Source organism: Varroa jacobsoni, unplaced genomic scaffold (genome assembly GCF_002532875.2).
Source record: "Varroa jacobsoni isolate VJ856 unplaced genomic scaffold, vjacob_1.0 scaffold_1258, whole genome shotgun sequence".
Taxonomy (NCBI): Eukaryota; Metazoa; Arthropoda; class Arachnida; order Mesostigmata; family Varroidae; genus Varroa; species Varroa jacobsoni.
This window is the reverse complement of record NW_019214160.1, coordinates 66,215-92,307: the sequence shown is the minus strand read 5'-3', so window position 1 is coordinate 92,307 and position 26,093 is coordinate 66,215. Positions and strand designations below refer to the sequence as shown.

Here is a 26,093-nt window from a genome sequence, read left to right as displayed (position 1 = left end):
ACACGAAACTTTTCTCCGATCGAGATAACACTGATCCTCTTTTTAACAACTTCCAAGCTATGCCAGCGACTGAGGAAGTTTTTAACGAAGTAAAATATTTGTCACTAGTAATGAACTCACCAACGCTGCACGCAGTGTTGTTGACTTAAGTAAAGAACCCCACATAAATGCACGCTAAAGGCAGGACCATAACTAAAAACGATAAATCAATGGCAGCAATACTATGATTATAATATGATAACAATACTGAAATACTGATTGAAAAATAACTGATTGAAAACTGATTATTATAAACTATAATAAACTGTTGATAGTTATGAAGCCTTTCAAACAAGTATCTTTGTTATTTTTTTTTTCTAATTTACCAAACACGTGCTCATATATAGCTAAACTTAGTTAATAAGGACCTTAACAATCCAAAGGTAACTCAAGTAGACCTAGTGATATTCAAATTACGGTTTTAGCACAGTGGTATGAATGTCTAGGCAAATTAAAAAAATTAGGGATGGCTGTGCTGTCCTCACGAAAAGCTGAGTTTTAAAGACGATTATTTTCTGCGATTTCATGTGTTAGGTAAAAAAACTCACTACACCGATATCAAAACAACGAACTACGAAGCACGCAATGCGATTGAGGCATGAGTCGGCCGTAACAGATTTCAAAACATAGGTTCTTTTTTGGCACGATTTTTCGAACGCCTACTTCAAACCCAATTGAAAGAGGAATCGAATAGAGTAATTAAGATGTCTAGATCAAAACTTAAAAGATGATGAAACTGAACACATGGAATCGACATACGAATTAAAGCTATATTTGTTAGAAAACAACCGATGAAAAAAGATCTGACCTTTGGAAGATAGAAGAAAAGCGGTCCCGCAAAAAGAATCGTAAAAAAAAGAAACATCGACGAAAATATCGTCGTTAGTTGAGTTTTCCCGCCTGCTTTCTCCTGAACTGAGCTTCGGGACAAAGATGCGGCACATGGGAAGCAGTCAATAAACGATCCGAAGACGTTGGCTCCACCCATAGCCACCAGCTCCTGTGATTGATATAAATATAATTATATTGAGAACGTCATTTTCTTTGTCTAACTAATAATAATAAGTTAATATTAAAAAAATTATATCAACCTTATCTTTCCGCTAAAAGAAGCCGGAATTCTCTCTAATGTTGTTTCATATGAACGTACATAGACATAAGGTCCATGTTTTTTTCGGTGGTAGGTGCTTTGGTTCAACCAGACGCGTCTTCCATGCTATAACGACTGATAAGACACTTTACGCAGATAAAATACAGGTGATGACGGAAATTGAACAGCCGTGGTCAGGCTATGATTAGAATTGTATAAGTCGTAACACGTCAATCGATTTTTAACTAACTTATCCCCTTTGATGCATAATTCATATAGAACAATATACAGAAAACATAATTACCGTTTTTCAAAGAAAGGAATTACGGACTTGGCAGAATCTCATGCTGACCAAAATAATTACCTGTTCAACACCTAGTTAGTGCTTTCCAAGGAAGGTTGTAAATTTCTAAAAATGTATTAATAAACATATTTACAAGGCATTTAAATAAATAGTATATGACTGCGTTCAAAACAGAATGTTTCTTTTCATTTTACGAAATCCTACATTACCTGATTAGCATCTACGTTGTAACGATTTCGCCTCCCAAAAGTCTTTCCTAGCGATAGAGCGATCACGTAACTAATGAATGCAATGATTAAAGCGTCTTTAATCATTAGAGGGAACAAAGAAACTTCAGGAAGAGATACCCGCGGCACGCTGAAATTAAAACACTGATTCGTTACACCTTGATCAATACGCACCTCGATGCAATCTAGCAAACCTATACAACCAGCTAAAGGTGACGTCAAAATTTTTATTATATCTTTTCGAACATAGATATATGAAGTGCATCTACTTTGAAAGCATGCACTTCGTATGCTCATGATGCACTCTCCGTCTTTTGCAGGCAAACCCCCACGATGGTGTCACATGATTTTACTGACACTATCGTCAGTGGAAGGCTTTTTTTTTTGTTTTACTAGAGAAGGCATACACAACGCTCTGCATACAGGTTGAGCACCCCAGAAATATATATATATATGCTGTATGCGGTTAATATCTAAGTAATGATACCTAGAAAGGAATATGGTATTATCGTGCGTTGTAACACTATACACGCACCCTGTCGGAATATGGCCCATAATCGACGAGCCATACTTTTCTTGGAGTCCAATGAAGTAGCTAAGAATTGTCGCAACAACGACCTGTACAAAAGAAAAAAGGTGTTGCAAAACAATTTTGAAATAAAATGATGATTCTTACATGTGTTACAACTCTACAACTGGAAGCAATTTTGAAATTTCTACTGCGTCCTACATGACAGTAGGCACTGAGATAACTAAGCTCGAACTAACTATAAATAAAAAGAAGAGCACACAAAAGCATGAAAAAGAAAAGTTTTCTATTAATACAAAAGTGTAACAACAAAGGCACTACTTTTCTATTTTAAGATGAGATTTACGATTCAGGAAATCTGCGCATTTCCGATTTACACAAATCAGCGCGACTTAAACGGCAGCGCCATCTTACATGAAAAGAACTAAATAAAATCTAAGATGCGACGAAACGTATGAAGTATTTTGTAAATATAGAAGAAAACACTCTACGTACCGTAACGAGTTCCATTGGGAGAGGCATGAAGAGCTTAGCTTTAAAACGCTCGTTAAGCAGCTGCCCCTGATAAATGAACAGCATAGCCGAAATGCCAAATAGTGCGGTCATCCAATTGAGCTCCGTTATGTGCGCGACAATATCGTAGAGACTCTAATAATTGTTTATGAGCCACATTCGCTAAAATTAGTGGTTTGTTTAATGTAAATGAATGAACTGGTATCTCAAAGGGTAAAACGTTTTTGTAAAGTTTTCTTTGACAATTAAGAAATATCGCTGGTGAGTTGGGTCCTGCATGGCCATAATCTAAAAAAACGGTTGACACGGTCGTTTACTACCGATATATGGTTACCGATAGATCGCATGTTGTTCTGCGATCACTTCCCCATCGTTGGAGCTTCGGCTAACCTGTTTAGACCATTTTTGATAAACATGGGAATTAGTGCATGATTTGGTGATTTGAGCTAGTGTAAAAAACTATAATGTCGAAGGGATTATTAAACAGAAACAGTCGTCGTTTTCTTAAAGAAATTGCTTTTCTGCAAGTAGTTGATCTTGAGCAATCCATTTATCTAGTTTTAGACCAACTGTTCTGGCTTTTGTTCCGTAGCATGAGCAACAGCGAACGTGATAGAAGTACATGTATAGCAATCTGACTGCCTTTACAATATTGGCATACTTTACATAGGGTCCGGATAGCAAGTAGAAGCTTCATGCATCCGTTCCACCCAGATTTAACAAATACGGTTTCCAGTCGATCAGTTTTACCCATTTACTAAGAATCCAAGGAAGTTCCAGTAAGTAATAATATTAAAGGATAATGTTAGTCATAATATTTTGGTAATACGGTGCTAGTTCTTTAACAAAGCAATTTGGCCAGTCGCTGTAAATGAATCCATTGTTTTGCCTTACTATAACATACATTTCAGCTAGACATCAGTTGTCGATATATCTTTGCTTTTTCCTATGACAGCAAACTGCAGAAACAAGGACCACAGTTTTTTTTTAATAACAGTTAACGTGAAGTAAAAAAAGGTTTTTTTTTTCACTACATCCCTATTGGTCACTGGTTATCATGGCAATACATACAAGTAGAGCTTTGAAAGCTCCTTTTCTTCGTGAAACTTTGATGTCGAGTAGATCTCGTAATTGAGCAGAAATAACGTGCATTGCGGCGCCAGTAACAAATCCAGACAGCATTGGTTCGCTGAAAAAGACAGATAAACTGCCCAATGCGAGCAAACCCATGATAATCTGTAATCGAAAAACACCAAATCACCATCATGCAACAACAATAAATAAGTTCATTAAAGCGAACTACGACCATTTGAAGAACCAAGCAACTACTCGTCGCCTCCGCCATTGGCCGCAGATGTTGATCAACTTGATGCGTTAGTAGTATCCATTTCATAGATATGTATAAGCGATATAAGTTTTTAGTTATGCGACAGTTATTTTGAGTGGCTTACTAGACACCAGATGTTAGATAATGCATAATCTAGTTAAGCATGCCTAATTAAATCAAACGTGCGGACGTATTTCTCACAATAAAGTGAAAAATACTTTCAACAACTAATAAATGAATCAACTGTATCGAAAATGCTAATACGATGCCAACGGTTATATGAAAAGGGTATTCGAAGGCTGCGTGTCTTAACAGTAAAAGCAATCGGAAAAAATGTTTGGCACAATAAATATTTGTATAGTTGTTGTAAACACATTCGTATATCTTTTATATCGTATACATATCTTGGCCATTTTAAGTGCTTTGAGGCTGTAATAATCTGATGATAGGGATTATACTCTTGCTTATATAATATATGCTTACTAAAATCTTATAATTTGATTTAATAGGTCCACAGCAAGGGGTTCCCTAATTGACGTAGTGACCGTTTACGTACGATAACGTACATAAATGCCGTAACACACACGCCTCCGTTTTCTTCCAAAAAACACAATGGATTGTCACTACAATGCTTTCCAGAAGTACGAGCTATTATCTCCATGTGTGAGGATGGCGCTTGTTGAACACCGGTGCGAAAATACGCAACTTGATAATATGACTAGCAACTAGGAGCAAGTAGTAGTAGTAGCAAGTACTTTCCAAGCGACTATCCGGGTTCACCCTTCAAATTGATTTCCGTATTTTAAATGAACGTAAACGCCCTTGAGGATTTGTTGAAACATGTAGTTCAGCTGAGAATCACGGCTTCAAGCAGAATCTAAAATCTTGTTGGCATCGTGAATGATCTGGCAACTATGGTGATATACACTGTTGCAAGATCGACTGCGCAAAGCAGTAAAGAAAACTTTGCTCCCTGATTAGGGTGAGTTTCATAGTGACACAGACCATGCAAAAGACGTTTAGGACATGTCTTGTAATTAAATAAGTGACTTTCACTCATTTTTTTTTTACAAAATATTGTTCTCTAATAGGAAACGTTTATGAGATAACCTGTTAGCTTCACCGTTTATAAAAAGAGAACACATACTACTGCATGGAATATTCGTTTATTTGCTACAAACATCCTGAATTGCATTTCCTTGATTCGTAAAAATCTAACACCACGTTTAAACTCGCTTGAGTCTAAATTCAGGCTTCTATATAATTATATTAACCAAAAATGCTGTCCTTTCAATTGCCAATAGCATCAGTATCGCATGTGTCTTTCTTTTGCAGAAGTTGTTAACTTCTGAAAAGTGCAGTGCATATTAATAATAATGTACTACGTTTGTACATGTAATTGTTTTGCGCTCACGCTTCAACACAACAACGCAGCATCAGCAGAATTTAATATTTTCAAAATTACACTCGACGATTCTTCTAACTACATATGCAGTATCCTCCATTACAGGTTCATGAGTTGTTCTTTCTTCTTTCGTACCCGGTTTTCGTGTTGTATCGCAAACTCCTGGGGGTGTGTATTTTCTTCCTCGTTGGCGATTCTACCCAAACCAAGCTTCGTCGTATCGAGGTTAATATACGAAATTGTATCAGGTTGAAACCATCTTCGAAATGCCAGGTCATAGATTAAGCGAGAATAAAATATAGAAACGCCAAGGATTACACCAGCAATGGGAAAATAACATCCAAAACGCTGGTTAAATGACAACTTCGGTACTTTTATTGGATTTTGCCGACGTGACCAAGGATCAGACATGGTTTTAGTTATACTTGGTTCTTCTGTCTTTCTCTCAACTAAGCGAATTGCATCTTTTCAGAGTGATCCGGGTTCAAACTGTTAAGTTTCCAATTAGTCTGTGTGGTATGAGTGGCAAATCAGTTTCGCGCATCTAACGTGAAAGCTTCATATGAAACGCAAGCAGCCAAAACGGTTTACATGGGCATCGTAAAAAGGCTTGATCCTCCTAGCAAACGCGAACAATGGAACACATTGTTTCAATGCATTGTAGAGTAATAATTTCTTGATACTACCAGAGTGAGAGGGTTTTTGAACATTCACACCCAGATCACGATTTCATTGCACACCGTTGGTGTACCTCAGTCCAGTACGTCGGAGGCAGCCACAAATCCTGTTAGCTGGTAGGAAGTTCGTTCTAGAACATGTATGCGTGAAAATACAACTAGGATAAGCCGCCGAAATGGCACACGTGGAATACAGAATGACGATGAGGACGTAACCGAACAATGGCGTCGGTCAATGTTATTGTTGTTGTTACTTAGCAGACGACACACGAAGTCCAGGATAGCTGTTTATACCGTAGTGCTCTCAGCTGATTGTTGATCGGTCTGTAAATGATCTTCCAACTATTGATATAGTGAAATAATTTTTAGCACTATAGTAAGAACGTCACTGCTATGCGAATCAATTCGTTAACTGGCTTCTGCAATAACATGTGACTTGTGGTGATACAGAAAGTTATTATAACGGTGTACCGTCAGGTTTTTAAATTCATTGGTACGGAGCTAGGTTGGAGTTGGCTTTCGATTAAAGCCTTTACGACACCTAAGTTAAACCAAAATTTTCCACCAGTCTAGAAGCCAGTGAAAATAGTGAAAACATGGTGATGTTTGCATCCTTAGATATACTGAGGAACGTTTCTATTATGTGAAGGCTTTTGTGCAACTCGTCATAGGTTCGCGGTAAAAGGGTAAGATTTTCAAGTACGGTCAGTTCGCAACTTGAATAGGCTATGTTTACAACAATTTTTTTTAGCTGATGTTGTAATGCTTTTCTTATTCAAGTTTACTGGACTTTGTTTTGTATTACGAGTAATGCCAAATAAATTCACGGCTTCATCAAATATTTGTACAGGTTTAACAACAAACTGGAATCAATATAAGTGAGCCAGTGAAAGTTCGTGTTTCAAACACATACTACTCGTAGATGTGGCACGTAATGTGTTCTAAGAATGATTTTTTCTCGAAGAACAAAGGAAGAACACAGGTTAAATTGTACAATCATTAATTCTGAAATGAGAAACGCAAAGCATCATGAACCATGGATTTTACGAAAGAAATTCTGAAAAAAAAGTATGATTGCGACTTATTTACTTACTATGTAAAACAATTGCTCGACTAGGGCTCCTAGAATTTCCGACTAGATATATTGCCACCATTCACTGCATAAAACTACATTGTGGGCGACAAATAATCGGCCGGGTTTGATGGCATTTGAGGAAATGCACGTTTGAATCAGAGTCAGTGGTTTACTTGGTGTTTATTTTTATTAATAACGTATATAAAGATATCTAATATTAAAAGGCTTTGCGTGATCAGGATTCGATTGCGCCATGTGCGCTAAATGGAGGCACCCATTGCTATAACAGTGGGGTTTACCGGAAAAGATCTAACATATAAACTCATCTGTTTGCTCCATTTGGGCCGATTCAGACGAACTGCAAAAGAAGTATCATTTTGCCGGAAAGCAAAAGTAATTATGGTAGATGGAACAAAGAATGACTGACTATCAGATAAAACAAATATATTCGATTAAGGTAATTATTGTGTTGATTAAAACTCATGAAAAGATGTGTAAGAGAAGCTCATGTCCATCAAAACGTTTGAGCGACAGTTTATGGTGGACGTCAACGTATTATTGGATTATATGTATGATGTAAATATGTCTCTATATTATAATAACTTTTGTGTCATGATCGCATTTTTTGGAATCAATTTTTTTATATGAATATGCATTTACATTGGAATAAATCTCAAAGAATAGGATAGAAAAAAAAATATTTTATTTAAGTAATATATAGTTACCAATCAAATATTTTTACTTAAGGCAACGGCCAATTCAACAGGAAAATTGTGGTCGGAAACATAACGTTATATAGGATGGCCAGAGCGCATTATTACCAAGCCATCATTTGAATTAATTAGTAATATTAAAAAAATATATAGTAAGTTATAGATTTTGTTTTACGCTTTTTACTAAACAACGTAGTTACATTATAGAGTAAAATTCTTTAACACTGGAAAATGACGCCAGTCCTATACAGTCATCGCGCAGTGACTACGGTGCTGCAACCATGTATCTTTACCGCAATAGCTAGGGCACAGATATTAAAAGCAATCTTGCCGTCAGATAATTGCTATAAAAACATTACTTTTTGTTGTTATTTTCCCGAGATACATTTTTCATGTTACTACCAAAAAATCGTTTGATTAACTAATGTATAGCTGAAACATTTTGTCCTAGCAAAATCTGGTTGGGGAAAATCAGTTGAAGACAAGTTTACACGTGATTGCTGACGCACCACTTCTAAACGTGATAATAAAACAAGAATCGGACTCATTTGACTTACGAGTTAGCACTAGGTAGTTTGAACTCCAGGCAAGAACATGAAGGTTTTATGTAAATATTTTGTATATATTTCGCGGATATTTGTATCGACGAAATTTGGTTGATGTTAGTTACGTTATGGCTAAGATATAATTCTAATAAATTAAGCGTCATTCGTTACAACTAGAAAACATCGTACAGGTAAAGACCATTTAATTGAAATTAAAGATCCATAAGTACAATTGAACGATTGACGAAATATTGTAGTTCCTATCTGAGCTATGATTGCTAGTTTGATTTTCATAAAACTACCTTCAGAGCGAAACTATTGATACGCATACATGCACATGTCTACAAGCTACTTATAAGGATTTTGCTAAGTTTCTGAGATTTGGTAAGGTAAAAACGCATGTGAATTTAGCAGGTGGTCTCTGGCCTTGAATTGTTCGGCATTACGTATGGCGATTAAATGTGTCGATTATAGGTTGCAAGTTCGTTGTGAAAAATGTTTATATCGATATTAAATAATGAGCCAAATGGCAACACACGACGTCGTCTAATGAATCTGTGATAAATCGTAAAATCTATAAATTATATAACGTGGCAAAATGATTCCATCAGGAAGTTGTGAAGGCGTGAAAACCTAGCGGACGGGAACTTAGAAAATGTTTTATTCTTACAGAAGGAAAATGTACGACTCCAAAGTGTGAAAACAAATATCGTAAAGTGGTCATTTTAGACCCAGTAAGCGTCAGTCATCGTAGTAATGATCTACTGTGCTATGGACAGTGAAACTTAACCACATGAAGCGAAAGCAATAGTTATTTACAGGAAATTGAAGTTGTAATTTGTCATCATTTTGCTTCTTACTTGGCGGCATCAAAAACATTTTATATAGACAACTCGAAAGTAATTATTTTCCAGGAGGTTTGCCGTGATTTACTTTTATTCACTTGCATAAAATGACCTAATTCTGTGCTAGTCCGGATGTATAAAGCAACAACATTGAAAAATAGTATCAGTAGCAGCAAGACATTGTTTCTACAAGGTGCGCTATTGTTAATCAGACTTATGAAAGCAGTGCGTGCGTGCACGTATGTATATGCGTGTTTGTATATTATGGTTTTGCGTTACGTGTGTCTGTATTCGCCAGTGTACGCATATATATTTTTGCAGATACTGCGCGACGCGGAATTGATACGTTAGCTTGCGATGTACACTGTACGTGTCTATGATTGAATCATTGGGATAATGGCAACATCAGCGAGATTTGTAATATATGACACAGACCTATTGGCGTTCCCTAGGAAGCAATTTCCAGTCCAATTACATTTCACGTAATGTATGCGAAATGCTTTGACACATTGTGGTGATGATAATCAGTAGCGGTTGAAGGTGGAAAGGCTAAACTCTTCTTCACACATGCTTAAGCAACAACCACAGTTAGAATCTAATAAAAATCAGAAGTAAAGAAATGGCGGCTGCCAGTAAAGTGTGCACGGAAACTGCCGAAGATTGTTTTGCGCCATTCCCGACAAGCGCAACCGAAAAGAGTTCTACAGAAAAACAAGACGTTGAATCGGATACGCTCCTAAATCGTCAGATTATTCTACGGTCATTGACAGGGTTCACCAGGAATGGTAATAGATATTACTTCCGTTTATACGTCCTGCCTTTCTGGTTTAGGCATTACTGATTATTTTTCAGCGACATATTAATACAGGCATGAGATGAACATGTAGGATATGGCGCCAACATATAAACATGTGAAGCGAAACGTACAATTTCGCACACTGCCTGCGGTTAACGTTTAGTGTGAGCATTATTTTTTCGTCAAAAAAAGGACACAAGAACACCGCCTATGCCACCAGATGACCATTTATTGAGCCTTCTATGAAGACAGTTTCAGCCATCACGTAATCAAATCTCTAGGTTTTTCGTTGAAGAGATCGAATATTTTTTGGAGACTAGCTTTGTAGGCATAGATCACACAGGATAGAAAAGTACAGAATTACCTGTTGATAAATTCGGAGTTGATGAGCTCGTTCTCTTTAGCAAAACAACGCATTCGCAATACCGCAGTATTACAGTCAAGTCATGCATTGAAAGTAATCATTTCAGTACGTCGCTTTATAATTAATTTTCCTGTTCGCTTTTTTGTTGTTTCAATTACTTCATCTACTAGATTCCGATTTGGTAGAAGTCTGCACGCAGCAATCATCAGCGAGCATGCCGTCGTCCCTAAGCAGCCTTATTAATCTATCTAATTCCATCATAGGAGTGTCCCTGCTTACTATGCCATATTGTTTTCAACAATGCGGTATCCTCTTGTCCTGCGTTGTCCTTGCACTCTCCACATTCATCAACAAATACGCCTGTCATTTGCTGCTCAAGGTATTTCAACTGAAGCTCACAACAGATCATGCGAGTTGGCGCTTTTATTAGAGCTTTCGGGGAAGCCGGTTTTGGCATTTCTCACAAAGATTTAATGTAAATACCATGTATATGAGATAATAGAGATGAATGATAATTTGCCTATTTGAAAGATACACTGTTTTTGAAGGTTGCTTTGTAACCTTTGCCTTTCGGTGAACCGTGTAGATGTATGCGTGTACCTCTTTGGTCAAAATTTGTTATTAACTAATTACGGTTATGCATGCACAGTAGCTTAGCAGAATTTTTTTCAACACGATCCGATTCATTTTGGCATTCAAAATGGCACTTATAAATGCAGGCGGCGATGCTAACACGTAGGAGAAAATTGGAGTACCTCGCGTATCAGACTCTCGGCTATAATGGTAAACTGCTCATTGAACTGGGATTGATCTGCTTTCTGCTCGGGGGATGTGTGGCGTTATTCGTAGTTGCCGGAGATCTTCTGCCTGCTCTGTTAAGCTCAGGCGTTGCGCAGGTACGAGTTATGAAGAAATATTGATGTTACGAATAGTGAACGAGTACAAATGAAATTAGGCCTTTCATGCGCGTTGCGCTTGAAGCTTAATTTAGTATTGAGCCTAAGTTGTCAATGAACTCGTTTGTGGGACTTTTTTCCTGTTTTTCAGGAGTCACGAGTGTATCTGATGGTGTTTCTCGCCTTCTTTGTGGCTCTTCCTTTATCACTTCGTCGGAATACAGAGTCACTCACATCGTTCTCGTTGATTTCGATGCTGTTTTATGTGTTTCTTGCTATAAAAATGTTCTTTGATTCATTGCCAGCCCTTCTAAATGGCAGCTGGTTTCACCGGGTCGTTTGGTGGAATACAGACAATCTACTTGCTATCCTTCCAATATTCGCAATGGCGCTTGCGGGTAAGTCTAAGAATTATGTTAGAACAAAGTCAAGTAAGAAGCTTAGATTAGATATCGGACATATAGGTGTTGCATAGCATATTTTATATAACAATTATGTTGAAAAGCTGTATACGTAGTTCTGCACCCTCGTTCCAACTAGGTTCCCTTATGTAGCAACTATTAACCTGCTTTTGCTTTTTTTTTTTGTCGAATTGGATCTAAATACGCTCCGTTCAGTTTAACTCATGTATTATTAATCATCACTAAGTAATTGATGTTTCTGACCATTATTTGTAATAGGTCAACCCCAGGTGTTCGAAGTGTTCGACCTCGGCGCCATTGATGTACCTCAAATGCGTGTTCTTGATAGAACGGTCTCATCAGCTATGCATACATGCTTAACCGTGTACGCAGTCGTTGGGTTCTGCGGGTACATTGGTCAATACCAAAGAGATGCACCTCTGCCGGGAAACTCACTTTTATTACTAGACGACTCTTGGATGTCATGGATGTTCAAACTGGGTTTTGTCGCTTCACTCATCATGTCCTTTCCGTTGTGCTTATTTCCCTGCCGCACCTCATTGCATTCTGTCATTTATCGAAGGGTAAGAACATATTGATATTCTGTAAAATGTGTGTATACTTTCATGTTTTCTGCATAGAGTCTCGTTTATAATATTGCAATAGCACGATTATTAAAAGAACGCGTGATTTCATTGCTGCGATTTTTTTTGCTGTGTATCGCTGCAATGATATTACTGCAATGCACAAGATCAAGAGAAGTTTATCAGGTACGGGTGTTCTCACATATAATTTATTTTTAGAATACTCTGAGACACTAAGCGGCTAAAGCTGACGCCGATAGAATCGTTAATGATTAAGACTAATATGTTAAGTCGACATTGGTTACCAGTATCTGCGCCGACAGACACTACATAACATACAGGTTTTTGCTTCTTAATTAGGATTTTTTTTGTAAAAGCGATCGTCGATTTTTTCATCGGCCTGCCTATTGATTTTGATATTCCCAATATTTTATGCTTGAATATATTTAGAATGCAAAGCTCCACGAAGTGTCATCTTCACTACACGACTTCATTCCGGAGAATCGCTTCAAATTATTGACGTTCGTGCTACTGACATCGACTTTGGGGGCTGCCCTACTTATTCCTCGAATTGAACTCTTCCTTGGAATCACTGGGGCAACGATTGGATGTGTGGTGTGTTTGGTGGCACCAGCTCGGATATTCCTTGGGGCTGCCAATGGCACGAATCAAACAAATGCACTTGAAGGACTTATGGCACAGGTATCGATCACATTTTCACATCCTAACACCAGAGTATGCATTTGGAATTCAATTAAGCCCCTTTGATATTATATATGCTAAAATATATCTCGATTTTCGGACTTTTATTCGTAGCACTGGCGGTATTAATATTTTATATGCGCTATTCCGTATATTTTTAAAGACTTACAGCAACGCTTTTCCGCCCTAAATTAGATTGAAAGTAGACACATTCAGGTGAAATAGCAAATCATTCTTCGTGTTTGTATTTTCAGTTTGTCGTCCTCTTGGGGTTAGTGATAATGGCCCTATGCAGCTTTTCCATGATAAACCGCCTTCATCAACCCGAAGCATTTAGCCCCGTTGAGTTAAATGACAATGGGAACGGTGTCAATATACATGACAATGCTATGCACAAGATGCTCAAGGGTTTTCCTTTAGAATCAAGAACCGGTGGCATTGTTACCCCTATCGTGAAAAATCAAAAGCAGGAGGATAAAGCTACTATGTCAAAAACCATAGCTGAGATGAAGGCTCCATTAGTGGAAAAGGAAAACAAACGGATCGAATTTCCAGATCATCAAAAGGAAGTTCGGGAGGTCAGGACAGTCCCGAACAAAACAATAGGACCGCTAGATACGGTCAAGCATCACGTTGGTAACAAAAACGAAGAGCCGGCCGGACACATTGTTTACGTTTCAGATCTGCTTGATATAAAACCATTGAGTAAACCCGACATTTCTGTCAATGTAGACAAAATAAATATTGCGAATGGCAAGCAATCTGTTACTAAAGCAGAAACAGTTATGGAACAATCATTGCCTCCTCCATTAGCTGTTGACACTGCAAGGTTAGCTGGAGCTTCGAATGCGCCGAAAACGGGTGTATCGTTTTCGCCGGACTCACTGCGTGTGCGAGGAGGCAAGAAGGACAAGGACGAGATTAAGTTACTCGAGAAAATAGCTGAAGTACAGCAAGAGCAAAAGAGGATGATCGAGGACATCCAAAAGGAGCTCAAGCAGGAAATTGCACTACATAAGGAAATCAAGACAAATCATAGTAAGGAAAACGAGTTCGTCGAACTATTTGAGGAGAAAATGAAACGTATTGATAAACATATAAAAGATGCTGATAAAATAGGCAATAAGACAATGAAAGATGCCATTGGGGCAGGGAACATTAATACCCCGAAAGAGGAACCTTGGCTTAATGGAGCAGACAAAAAACGCCTAGGGTTCAAAGGTCCCCTAAAAATCCTTAACAACCGAATACAAGAACAAGCAAAGAACGCTGCAAATACACCAGCGAAAACAGCTGAAACTAAGTTAGCTACTGAAGTTGGTGAACAAACTGCAAACATTCACGGTCAGGAAGTTCGTCTTGTTGAGACGATATCCATACCAGTAAAGCCCCAGATGAAAATTAGAGAAGTACAAAATCCTGATATGTCTTCTAAGAACTCTCCCCAAAATCCACAAAAAATAAATGAGAAGGAAATAGCTTCGATAAATCAAATAGTTATCCCCTCAAGAGAACAAGCGCTAGACGAACAGCCTGTGCTCGGTGTGTTTGGAGTAAAGAATTATCCACTTGAAGCACCTGCATTAGTGCGGATTCGACAAGCAGAAAGCGCAGTTGCGCCTGGAGACTTAATACCTCAAAAATTAGCTGAAAACTCAAAAAAGTTGGTGATTGTTCCTGTTGAGAAGCCAGCGCTACTGTCAGAGGTGAAAAAAGATCAGGGACCAGCACTGATGAAAGACCTTGATAAAAGCATTAAGCAAGACAAACAAGCATATAATAAGAAGAATAACGCAGGGAAAAACGAAGAAGCCCAAGAAGACAAGATATATAAAGATGAACCTAAAGACAAGAAATCACAAGAACGACACAAACGGGAAGATAGCGTTGTTGTTAGAAATAATAATGTGAATGAAAAATCCACGAACTTAGAAGAAAAAAAAGAAGAGTATTCGCCCAAAGTAGATGCGGCTCCACTTGTTGTAAAAATGAACCCTGCTGCAAACAACGTCTCTAAAAAGGAAGCAGTACATAAAGAAATTTAGTTTTGTTATTTCACATTCAACAGGATTTTGTACTGTTAACTGAACATAACACACTTATTACCAAACTAGTATTATATGTCGTACTTTTTGAAACACTTTCTTTGCGCAGCACGCAGTATTGGGCAACAAATTGCTAGCCTTTCAACCACTTGTAGCTGATTGCATTATAAAGTAGACGCGGTCCATGTAAATAGCATGTTAAGTATTTGGGTTAAAAGGAAAAATCCAATTTCATGTACACCCGAAGACTTCGTATTGACCCTATATACCACGATCTACACGCATGGCACAGTCTTTATGTAACTGCCCCACTGCATGACGTTCAAGCTCAGTTATACGTTTAAATTAGTTTTGATGAGGCCGCTTAATTGTTTGTGGGCTTTAGTTGTCTACAGAAGTATGATGCCTCTTGACAATGATAGATAAGTATGTTAGTGTTGATGACACTGATGTTATGCTACTGACCCTGTGATATCTGTTTGTTCTACAAAACGATAGCTATCCTCATTAGCTAATAAGATTTTTCCATTCGTTGTACAAAAGTTCATCTCATATGAGTTATAGTGAGCCAAATAAAAGTAAGTTAATTGTTTGTTTCACGATCTCTAAATGAATATCGGTGGAGCAAGGTGCCGTCGAAGGCATATATATTCAGATCGTCTCACGGTTTTTGTTGAGAATAAACTGTAAGCATTATTCTTTATACAGACATAAAAGTATAAGTAATAAAATTTATTCTTACAACTTTTGCTTATTTATTGGATTGGAAAAGAAGTTTTCGCGGTTTTTTAGTAAATAGGAAACGTCACATTTTCTTTTTTTCTCAGAGAGAGTGTGTCCAGTGATGGGGGACATATAATTATTATGTCCCCCATCACTGGACACACTCAGGTCAATCTCTATTTCATGTCGACAGTACTTCTCCTTACCGATGACAATTCTCTGAAAAGATTTTGTGGCCGTATGACGCTTTATTTCAGGTGAGATGTTTAGGTACAGCGTTAAGCCGTAATCCCTTGTCGGATTTAGAGTTCATGGCGTACCCAAGCTCCAAGTATGTGAGTTAACCCAAGTGACTTGGGGTAGCTAACCGTACCCTATCTTTTCGGTTAACTCCCAACTCGTTGGTTATCTTCATTCAAAAATGCCTTCAGATGGTCGGCCAAAGCGAAAACGTCCTCTCGATCCCGAGTATTTGCAAAAATTTGGTAAACCACTCCTAAACAATTCTTTTAATTGAAATGTTGCTGCCAGGCACAAAGCAGATGCCTCGGACTGTTTCGGGAGCGTTTCGGTCTCGACGAAATGCACAGTACATAAAGGGGGAAATACACTTTTTGGGAATATATCACATGGAATATCTATTTTTGACGAGCTTCTTAAGTTGAAATTCTCACAACACAATACCATTGCAACGTTGACCACCGGTATATCAGAAGTAAACTATAAGTGAGCGAAAGTGAGCCAGAATTTTTTTGAGGAGAACGCGGGAGCTTTCTTTCCGATTACATATGTGGATGTATAGCTTAGCAGTACCAACCTGAAGAATTCCTACGACCGCTGACAGAGTTGTCGCTACCTGGCCTCTGGTGAATAGATCCGAAACATAAGTTTGGTTATCAAACTGATCGTAGATAAGCGTGTCAGATATTTCAGATGTTGCGCTGCGAACTAGAAGGGCTACAACCGCAAATGTCCCTACGGTCATAAAAAATATAAGTTCAACTGCGTTACGATTTCGAAAAACTAGGGGATGTCTATGCTTCAAGTGTGCTACTGTACTAACCACACATAGTATTTGTGAAATTATAATGGTAATGAGCCGCAAATTTTTTCATAATCTAAGCTTGGAAAGCTTCTGCCCTAAAACATCAAACTGACAAAACTAGACATATTGATTCCGCTCGAATTAAAAGATCCACGTTCCCTCACTATCGAGGCTTAATTGGTTGTCTAAAATTTTAAAGAAGTTACTGATTCTGCGCATAATGAAGAATATACTTTTTATGAAAACAGCTTCTTTGTTGCGTTTAGATATCGGAACTAATCGCACAACGTGCAGAAGTAACTCATAATTAGCTGTTGGCTTTATCGAACTCACCAACGGATGGAATTTACTTTGAGAAAACCAAGGTCAAAAAGTCCTATTTATTTACCCACTTACCAATTGAGATGTGCCGTGTAGTTCCCAAAAGCGCATAGATTAGAGGTGGAAAAGTGGATACGTAGAGTCCTTGTACCGCGCTAACGCCAGCCAATTCACCGTAGGCAAGACCTTTAATAGCGGCGCCATTTGTTATTAGAAATTGCTGTTTTAAACTTATATACACACTCGCGTTCTTTGGTGATTATGTCAGCGCAACCAGAACCGTATTTATGCTGCTAGCTTGCTAGACCGAGCGGGATTGGTGCATTTTCCACCTAATCTCGCCCGCTGTGTCTGATAGCGGGAACACCTTAAGTTAAACTAACGTACTATTGAACGTATTATTGAAGCTTATATTCTTTATAATTTTTGGTAAAGTATTTATAATTTGACAGACTTATTCACCCGCGCTAAATCTTACATCATTATATAATTATAACATACGCTAACTATGGCATAACAGTTACTTTGTCGAGTAAGACATACAAATTTTTATTATTCTTGTAATAAATGAATAGGCGAAAACGAATGAGGAAATCATCGTAGCTGTTTTCCTAAATTACATAAAAATGGTGACATCAATCCGTTCTGAGCTTATACTAGCTCTATGCATTTCCTATTCAAGCTAGTTGTTCTTATCCCTCTGTACAATCGAACAAAGAATACTACATGAGGACGTACCCTGGGGGACATGCATAATTAAAACTATAATTGCCGCAACGAGGTCGTCTTTGAAGTAGGATAGTTGATAGCGCGGAAGCCACTCGAGGACAGGCATCAACTTTACAGGATGGAACCGAGAACATATCGTAGAAAGGAAACTTTTTTCCTAGTATAGGACAAAACGACAAATGATCACTTTCCTTAAAAAAGCTGCTAATACTCCTCTGACAAAATCCTTACTGCTTCTTGAAAGCACGTTTAAGCATTTGCGTATTTATACAATGTGGCCTCATTTTTCATTAATATACCACCATATTAGCTAACTCACTATTCTACATACAGATATCTCCAAACAAATATCTACTTAACATTTTGATGACTCGCTTTTATATCCGCATTGTCTCTTGCAAAGAGATCCTCTGCAGTTATGTGGATACGAACGCCAGACTTGGTGCGACACCCTTTTCCAGACGGCCAACCATTTTCTGCAAAAATGGCAATTACACACACAAATATATCTGGAAAGGTCGTATAATTCTAAAATAAAAGCACATTACGCACAAAAACTATAGGTCAGGTAACATGCCCAAAAAACAGCAAGAACAAAATTTACCTTACAGCGGACCTATTCATCCCCACTGCCAGAAACTGAATGGTGCAAAAAGTTAATAATGTAATGTTTAACAATATTGCAGTGTGATCGTTCATCAAAATTGCAATCAATATATATGTACATTTGCTGGTAATCGGAAGGTGATAATTCTTTGGAGTAAAATCTGGTGAATGCAGAAGAATTTCTCACTCAACCTTTTGTAGGCTGGCTCTTCCATGTGCGACCTGGCATGGTCGTGGCGAGGTGACTATCAAGTATTTTTTATTGTAAGCCTTTTTCCCTTGATACAAATTGTTGTTGCCCGTCTTGTCCTTTCAACCATTTTCCAGCATTTAAAACCTTAACAGTTCCAACAAACATAACAACAAATGGAGATCTGTCTGAATTTTGGGATTGCCAGACCTGCCAATCCATGCGTCTACTTTAGACTGAGTCAAACACGCCACTTCTCGCCCCCCAGTGACAATTCGGGTAGAAAGCTATGGCTGCTTGTTGCTTGGCGAAATGCTATGAGGCGATGAGAAGTCATGTATATCTCTGAGGCTCACTCGGTTTGCCTTAATTTTGGAGAAGATATATAGATCTGCGGTATTTATTGACCATCATATAACTGCAATTCATCTTTTTGTTTAATTAACGGATTGTTTGCCAGCCCCTTCAGAAATGTTTTCAGTAGGTCCTCGTGGACCTCAGATGACCGACCGGGGCTGGATGCATCTGCAAGCCCCAAGATGCCGTTCTTTTATTCCACAAATCAGTTTTCAACAGTCATTGTCCACAAATCAGTTATAAAGTCTTGATTGTATACGGTACAAATTACTGTACCAATTTGGCAGCTATTTGACCCGGGCAAAAACCGAAATAAAGTAGACGTCGAAAGTACACTTCTATACATGAAATCTACATCTGCGAAGCTCGAACTCGTCTTAACATTCTGTTCATTGCAGAATCAGATTACATACACAGAAGGCATATACAGAGAAGAAAGTACGATTCGAATTAAACCGCCATTAGAGAGGCTTGCTCCTACTTATCATTCAAAACCGCTTTCTCTTCTCTATAAACGCACTGCTCATTTTTGCCTTATGAATTGGTTCCCATGACAACATTTGGCAGGCAAACAACTATGTAATTAGGAACACAGAGTAGTCTAGGTCCAATTGCAGGAGTGGAGATAATGTGTTTCATGGTAGGACCCAGCCGCCGAAATAATGCCCAGCGGGTTAGTCACCGGACGTAAAGCCCAAAAACGTGCGCTGAACAGGACTCTGTTTCGAACTCAAGTACTAATGAGGGTTGTACCGGTGACAGGAGTGCACGAAGGTGAAAGACTACCGAAGCAGTCCGAGATATTGAATCGTGAAGATAAGATGCAATTATCTAACCGTACTCAGACTTTTTACTTAATGGTATTTAGTCAAAAAGTAAGAGTCACCCGGGTGCTCCATGAATAGAATACAGATGACACAGAGGCACGGCTTCTTGCTGCTTCTCAATTTTTTTTTATAACATTTAACAATAAAAAGGAACTCTCTGTGGAAATTCTCCAATGCCAGATCCGAAAATTTCTAAGAGATAGAATAACTATTATGGTGAATACATAGTAGGGTACACGGTCGTTAGTGTCCGAAAAACTTGATATATTGCAAAGGGTATTGTTGTCCCCTCATAATGATTGTGGTTGTTTGGTAAAGAAAACTTACAATTTTTCAATTTTCTCGCTATGAATTCACCAAGAATTTGACTCATCGACATGAACAGGGATTACAGTGTTAAAACCCAGACGCTGATTTGCACTGATCCACTTGTGAAGGCGGTATTTTCTATAACAGCATTACATGTCACTGAATTTGGAATCTTTTATTATTATGTTGGAGCAAATGTTCCTTGGCTACTTGCATTAGGGATTATGAAATTATCTGAATGTTTATGATTAATAAATGTTAGACTGATAACCATTACAAGGGCTTTAATTTCGATAGTAAAGCTCTAGATAGGTACTTGTGCACTTTTGACAGGTTAAACGTGCCAATGATCTTCAGAGTGGAGCACAGACTATCGTATGAGTAGATAAATCCCAATGTTTATTATTTAAATTATATGCAATGAATACATAATGCTTCATTAGTAATGAAGTTACCGACACTTACCTCGATCATCAGTGACTTTGGATGAACTGTTAACGAATTCTTTGTTTTCCATTACGTTCTGTGGACCTTAACTGCAGCTTGGTTCACCTTGTCTATCAACGATACAATGAGAGTACTGTAATAAATTAGGCAGAGAATCCGGACATCTCTTTGAGAAGAAATAGATATTTATCACTGGGAGTTTCATTCATAATGACTTTTGAATATTCTCGACCTGCCAATGTAGATGTAGGATGGGTGTGGTTAAAGACAGACTACGTTTCAAGTTGATGGGAATGGCTTAAATATCTATCCTTCAAAATTATGTATGTATATATATATTTAGTTACCATGACTGCTGTAGATAAAGGATCAGCAAACAAGCCTAATATACCGTTCTTTTTAGTCATGCTAGATAACTCGTATATCATGCGACGAGCGGTAAACCAATCAGTGAAATACACTAAGGAACTGAGTACATATATATCCTGTTTCATTTTTAGAGGAGGTCCAGTGATTTCCCAAAATCATGTGTTTTGGGTGAGAACTACCACAATGACGTTTTTCTAACATTACGCTCAAATCTTTTCACAGCTTTGTACACAAAATAATTTACATTCTGCCAGATGCAGTAGTCCATTCCAGATGCGTTAGTGCTAACAGGTTTCAGACGCTACTAAATACAAAATAACTAAAATGATGTACTTTTCTATCCCTGAATGTTTCAAAATTGTTGACGAAGCTTAGCAAAACAGAATTTTTCCCAATAGACGTCGCTGCTTCCTTTGCTGATAACAACTCGAATTGATTAGCAAAACGTACTTGACAGATATCACTTCGGGAAATATCTGGTTGTGTGAGGAATACAAATTTCGATCGAAGAAGTGAGCCTGTTGCTGTATAAAGTCCGCCTTTGCTGTTAGTACTCAAGAGATTGTTGATTCAAGATCCATAGTAGGTCAAATTAGGAAGAATTTTCATGAATTCTACTAATTATTCATGAATTCTACTATTTCAAAGGTTGCTAGAGAGCTTCTCATTATGGCTAGAAGGAATGAAAAGCTCGAAACTGGTCCCTATTAATAACAGAATTGGTGGTTCCAGTACGTTCGAAAACATATATTGCTTTTTATATCGGTATAAAATGCTAACGATTGGTATATCGAGTACTCTTTATGATATCAATAAATAATCACAGAAAAAATCTGCTACATTTCGAAATCAGTTTTATTGACAAAAAGTGGTTCCAAATAGAAAAGCAAAGTTTCAGCCTTACGTGAACCTTTTGAGCCCTAGAAAGTCATTAAGACTTAGAGTCATCGAAAGTTATTAAGCGATCTTATTTTAAAGCCCAAAAAATCTTTATTACTTAATTTATTACTCGCATTTATTTTTACTCACCTGGCTTGTGTTAAAAGATATATGTATCAGTGTTATTGCGGATGAGTGGCTATAGCTGGCAGCATCATGGATATGATACATCGACGATGTCGATTACCATTATATACATTTGGGTATGTGGCAGCCGGATGGCCCTATGTAGTCTTTAATACAAGCGGGAAATCAACTAGGCAATATTTTCAAGGTTGTATAATAGATTTAGTGGGTAACATATTCGCGTGGTATTGTTAAAGGTTTGCAGTGGCATAGGTTCTCGTCCCAACACGCACACACACAGGTTTTGACATAGGTGCCAGCCGTCAAATGGCACGATGGTGTAGTGCCGTACATCTGTTCGAAGCTTTATTTAGATGCTTCATTGGATTTTTATACCATGCCATCGAGTACTAAAGCTAATTTACATGTGAGCTTCGTTGCTCTGATTTATCATTTACGTGAGTGAATTACTGAACTAGTTGCCCTTCAGTAGCTCTGGCTGGATTATTTTCGCTTTGTATTAATACAAGTTATTTCGTACCAACAATTATGTACTCCACGGAAGTCGGTATAGCTATCACCGAAATTTACTTACTTTTTCACGGTAGAGGGCGTAGCACAGAGCACAACCTGATGAAAATTTAGAGGAAAAACGTTCGTATTTATTCATTTCAACATACGTAAAGAATTAATACCGATACTTTCCATTACACTATGAGAAACAGATCGTTTCTCCTGTGAGTGAAGTGAAAAATATGGGTTACTGTGGAATATTTTTTTACGCGCAATGCCGCTAACCGCTGCTGGGCCCCATATCTCGATAATTTAAAGTTGATTTTTTAAAATATTTCTCATCAAGCTCGGTTTGAAAAGTTCTCTAAGATTTTTACTCAAATAATGCTTCCGAAAGGCACTCGAAAATCTCAAGCTTATATGTATATATATGTATACGTATATATATATATATATATAACTGCAAGCATACTTACTTGCTTAGTTATACCCATATCATGAGTTGCCTAATAAAAATGGAAATTCTTCGCCGTTTGGTCATTTCATGTATGGTATGCAAGCCCCTCCTAATATAGAATAACAAATGGGACAGATGAACCACGGAAACGACTAAAAGCGATCTGAGAACCGTTAAATCGCTTATACTCGCCATATACATTATATTCATCATTGGTGGATTTTCCGTTATCTGAACTATAGCACATTGTGATCTAGATATATATCGAAGAAAATTTCAACCCCACTCCAACAACACTAACTAGAAAATTTCCAACTCATTGAAATTTTATTGGCTCCTTAATTTCAATTAAACAAATTTTGAAGATAAGAAAGAATATTTATTATTCATAATATGCTGCACTTTGTGGGGCCATTTTGTGAATGTATTTTATACACAGAGTAATTAAGATTAGAAATCAAATAACGTTTTCACCTTATTTAATAGCTCACTGGTTCAAAGGCCGTGTGACGTGCTTTCCTTTGTAACGGACGCAATTTCGGTTTTCTTGAAGGTTTAAAAAAATATGATCTGCAGTAATGGCCATACAAACAAAAGATCTAGGGCAAAGGCATTCTGTCCAGTCATTTTGTCACACTTACAATACTTAGGGAGGCCACCAAAAGACATTGTATTTATGGCTAACAGCAGTAAAACTGGCACTTACACCGAACCCGATCCGGAATCAACGGTGGTAAATAACAACTTGAAGATGCGCTGTAGAAATTATTAATCTGATTAACGTTAAGCCATCTAAACAAGCTTACATTAAACGCCTTACCTTGAAAAGTACCGGCAATGAATAGTGCAAGTTAATAACTCGTGTATTTTTGGCAGGGTTCTTTAGATTGCACTCCCTCAATGCAGTAAATAAACCATAATTTTGCTAATTCCAAGTCAGAATTTAGAATGTTTTCATAAAGCTTGAGTAGCAGCTTTGAGGGCTCCTTCATTTGAATACTTCCTACTGTACTTCAGCTTCATACTTCAGCTTTTAATCTATTCACTTGGATTTAACTAATCATCTCAACATGACAGTTTCTTACCGTTAGTCCTGCTGCTGAGGACCTTCGGCCTTGTAACAGCTGACATGTAAAGAGCTGTGTACGGTCAATTCTGGACACACACCAATTACCTCGGATGAACCTGTATTGTTGCTATGAGAGTAAGCTCCACAGTTTCTTTTTTTAAATAATAATAATATAGAATTTTAAGCTACGCTTAACGGCCAATGTTCGGGGGATCACTTCTAGGGAAAGAAAGGCAAGTAAATATATAATACCGATTTGCCTCTATAGGAAGTCCGCTTCATTTACGTATTTAGTACAAATCATTGATGGCGGAGTCACTAATGATTCGATGTGGCGTCTAAGTGGTGGAACAATACAGTTTATACAACTTTATGCTTCTATACGACCTCGCAGCTGCTTCTTAAAGTGTCGCTCGTCAGGGCCTTTTTATCATTAGTACATGTCCTTGCCACATTAAACAAGAATTGTTGAATATGTAGATTAATTAAGTGAAGAATATATATTAGCCTAAAACAAATGCTGTTGATCTGTTTGGTGTGTCTAATGATCATATGGACATCTTTGTGTGTAGATTATGTATACGTTCAAGAACTATGGGTGAATGCTCATTAAGTAGCCATGATTTGTAGACAGAACTAACCCCACCATACTGCACAACAACGCCGGTTTCGGCACGGCAGTAAGAATACAGGTGTCACAGTTGAAGTCGCGTTCAGATTATATATCTCAGCGTGATACCCATTTCCAGAAAGGCGGAGTAAATACGTTACCATCTAAATGATAGGAGGTCATATGTACATATTGGGTAGCTGAAAAGGTATTTACGGTTTTTAGAGTGAAATGATCGCAAACAATTTTTGCATTTTAAAACCATATTACAACAATAGATATGCTTTATTTTGGCCGTCAGTCTTCCGTCATTTTTCTGGTAACACCACAATCCCTTCATTGTCAAACGTCGGTGGTTTTCAGGCGAAAAATTGCAGCAAGTGCTTTTAGATCCCTCATTTGGTACGAAATTAACAAAATTAAGAGAATTCTGCGCAGACTGGAACAGATGATCGTGTAAAATTTGAATGTTTTGCTAAATAGGTTTTACCTCCGGTACCGCTGTCAGGAATTTTATTACGCAACTCGCTCTCATCACGAAACGAGGTGCGTCCACGTTTGGATTCAAACGAATGCCGCCACGTATTTCTCCAGCTTAGCAAAAAAGCGCGTTATCGAAAGTACCATCATTGGCACTGAGAATCTTTTTATAGTGAAAGGTCTGCGCTATAGGCTGGATACATTAACATTTCCCATGCAAGCTCTCATAATTTTTCTCGAGTAATTAAACATATATTCGCGCTGGCATGGCTATGGTGGAAGACGACGCCTTTTCTGTTTTGTTGTTCCGGTCAGTATTGTTAATTGCTGACAGCAGAAATCCGAACGAATATAGCAACACCTGATGATGCATAACCCCCTTTCAATTAAACATGACAGCACCCCTTGGCATCAGTCCTGGTTTGCCGCAGATTGCGGAACACATTTTTTTTTTTTCGCAAAATTTGTTTATCCGTAATATATAAGGAATAGTTCAATTTCATTGTGTCTCTGTAAAGCTTTGCAGATGGAGAGCCAATCGAGTAAATTATTTTGCGTCAATTCGAAACATCGAGCTTCTTTTTTTAACCAGCTTTTTTCAAATTGTTTAAATAGTGCCTAATGGAACCTTGCTTTGGGTTGTTTTTTCCGATAATACATCTTGATCATAAACATCAGGGATGTCTTTATGAGCCTAAGCAGCATCTGTGCCATTGTCGTAGTCAAACTGTAAAATATAACGAATCTTTGTAGGAATTCCACTCATCTTTCTGTCTATACATATATATATATATATATATAATAATCTGTCAAAAAAGTATTGCTGGTATTTATGGTTAAGATGTGTTATCAGAAGAAATAGCTTGGAGATTTATGTGGTGCCTATAAGTGTAAATTTGTATATATTCCCCGTGAAAATTGACTAATTACAAAACAGGGTGATGCAACTGTTGCGAAAG

At 37.7% G+C, this 26,093-nt stretch overlaps 2 protein-coding genes across 7 annotated transcripts in view; one reads left to right on the top strand and one right to left on the bottom strand.

The window, feature by feature from the left end:
- The window catches only part of LOC111268108 (prestin), a 60,202-nt gene that overhangs the window by 26,614 nt on the left and 7,495 nt on the right, over positions 1 to 26,093 (bottom strand). For 3 of the 6 annotated variants that reach the window (XM_022846851.2, XM_022846850.2, XM_022846844.2), the window contains exons 2-11: positions 20,650 to 20,764; positions 18,256 to 18,371; positions 17,905 to 18,052; positions 17,242 to 17,352; positions 16,618 to 16,775; positions 3,774 to 3,938; positions 2,685 to 2,837; positions 2,196 to 2,278; positions 1,643 to 1,790; positions 848 to 1,039 (exon numbers count right to left, since the gene is read on the bottom strand). In XM_022846851.2, coding sequence (XP_022702586.1) covers positions 848 to 1,039; positions 1,643 to 1,790; positions 2,196 to 2,278; positions 2,685 to 2,837; positions 3,774 to 3,938; positions 16,618 to 16,775; positions 17,242 to 17,352; positions 17,905 to 18,052; positions 18,256 to 18,371; positions 20,650 to 20,701 — 1,326 coding nt within the window. In that variant the 5' untranslated portion in view covers positions 20,702 to 20,764. Of the gene's footprint in view, positions 1 to 847; positions 1,040 to 1,642; positions 1,791 to 2,195; positions 2,279 to 2,684; positions 2,838 to 3,773; positions 3,939 to 16,617; positions 16,776 to 17,241; positions 17,353 to 17,904; positions 18,053 to 18,250; positions 18,372 to 20,649; positions 20,765 to 22,600; positions 22,636 to 24,060; positions 24,130 to 26,093 lie in introns of those variants that run through there. The other 3 variants (XM_022846846.2, XM_022846845.2, XM_022846848.2) reach the window with 3 other exon arrangements.
- Positions 6,468 to 15,821, top strand: LOC111268106 (uncharacterized). The gene is made up of 7 exons (XM_022846837.1): positions 6,468 to 6,797; positions 10,620 to 10,828; positions 11,169 to 11,345; positions 11,497 to 11,743; positions 12,026 to 12,330; positions 12,781 to 13,032; positions 13,287 to 15,821. Exons 2-7 carry the CDS (start codon positions 10,664 to 10,666, stop codon positions 15,075 to 15,077), a joined length of 2,937 nt encoding a protein of 978 aa, XP_022702572.1. The 5' UTR covers positions 6,468 to 6,797; positions 10,620 to 10,663; the 3' UTR covers positions 15,078 to 15,821.

What these genes read in the sequence shown, in the direction of transcription:
- LOC111268106 (XM_022846837.1), top strand. Translation starts at nt 10,664, where the DNA reads ATGCCGTCGTCCCTAAGCAGCCTTATTAATCTATCTAATTCCATCATA. An exon ending in ATTCGCAATGGCGCTTGCGG is followed by an intron (nt 11,744 to 12,025) that starts GTAAGTCTAAGA and finishes TATTTGTAATAG; the next exon opens with GTCAACCCCAGGTGTTCGAA. An exon ending in ATTCTGTCATTTATCGAAGG is followed by an intron (nt 12,331 to 12,780) that starts GTAAGAACATAT and finishes GAATATATTTAG; the next exon opens with AATGCAAAGCTCCACGAAGT.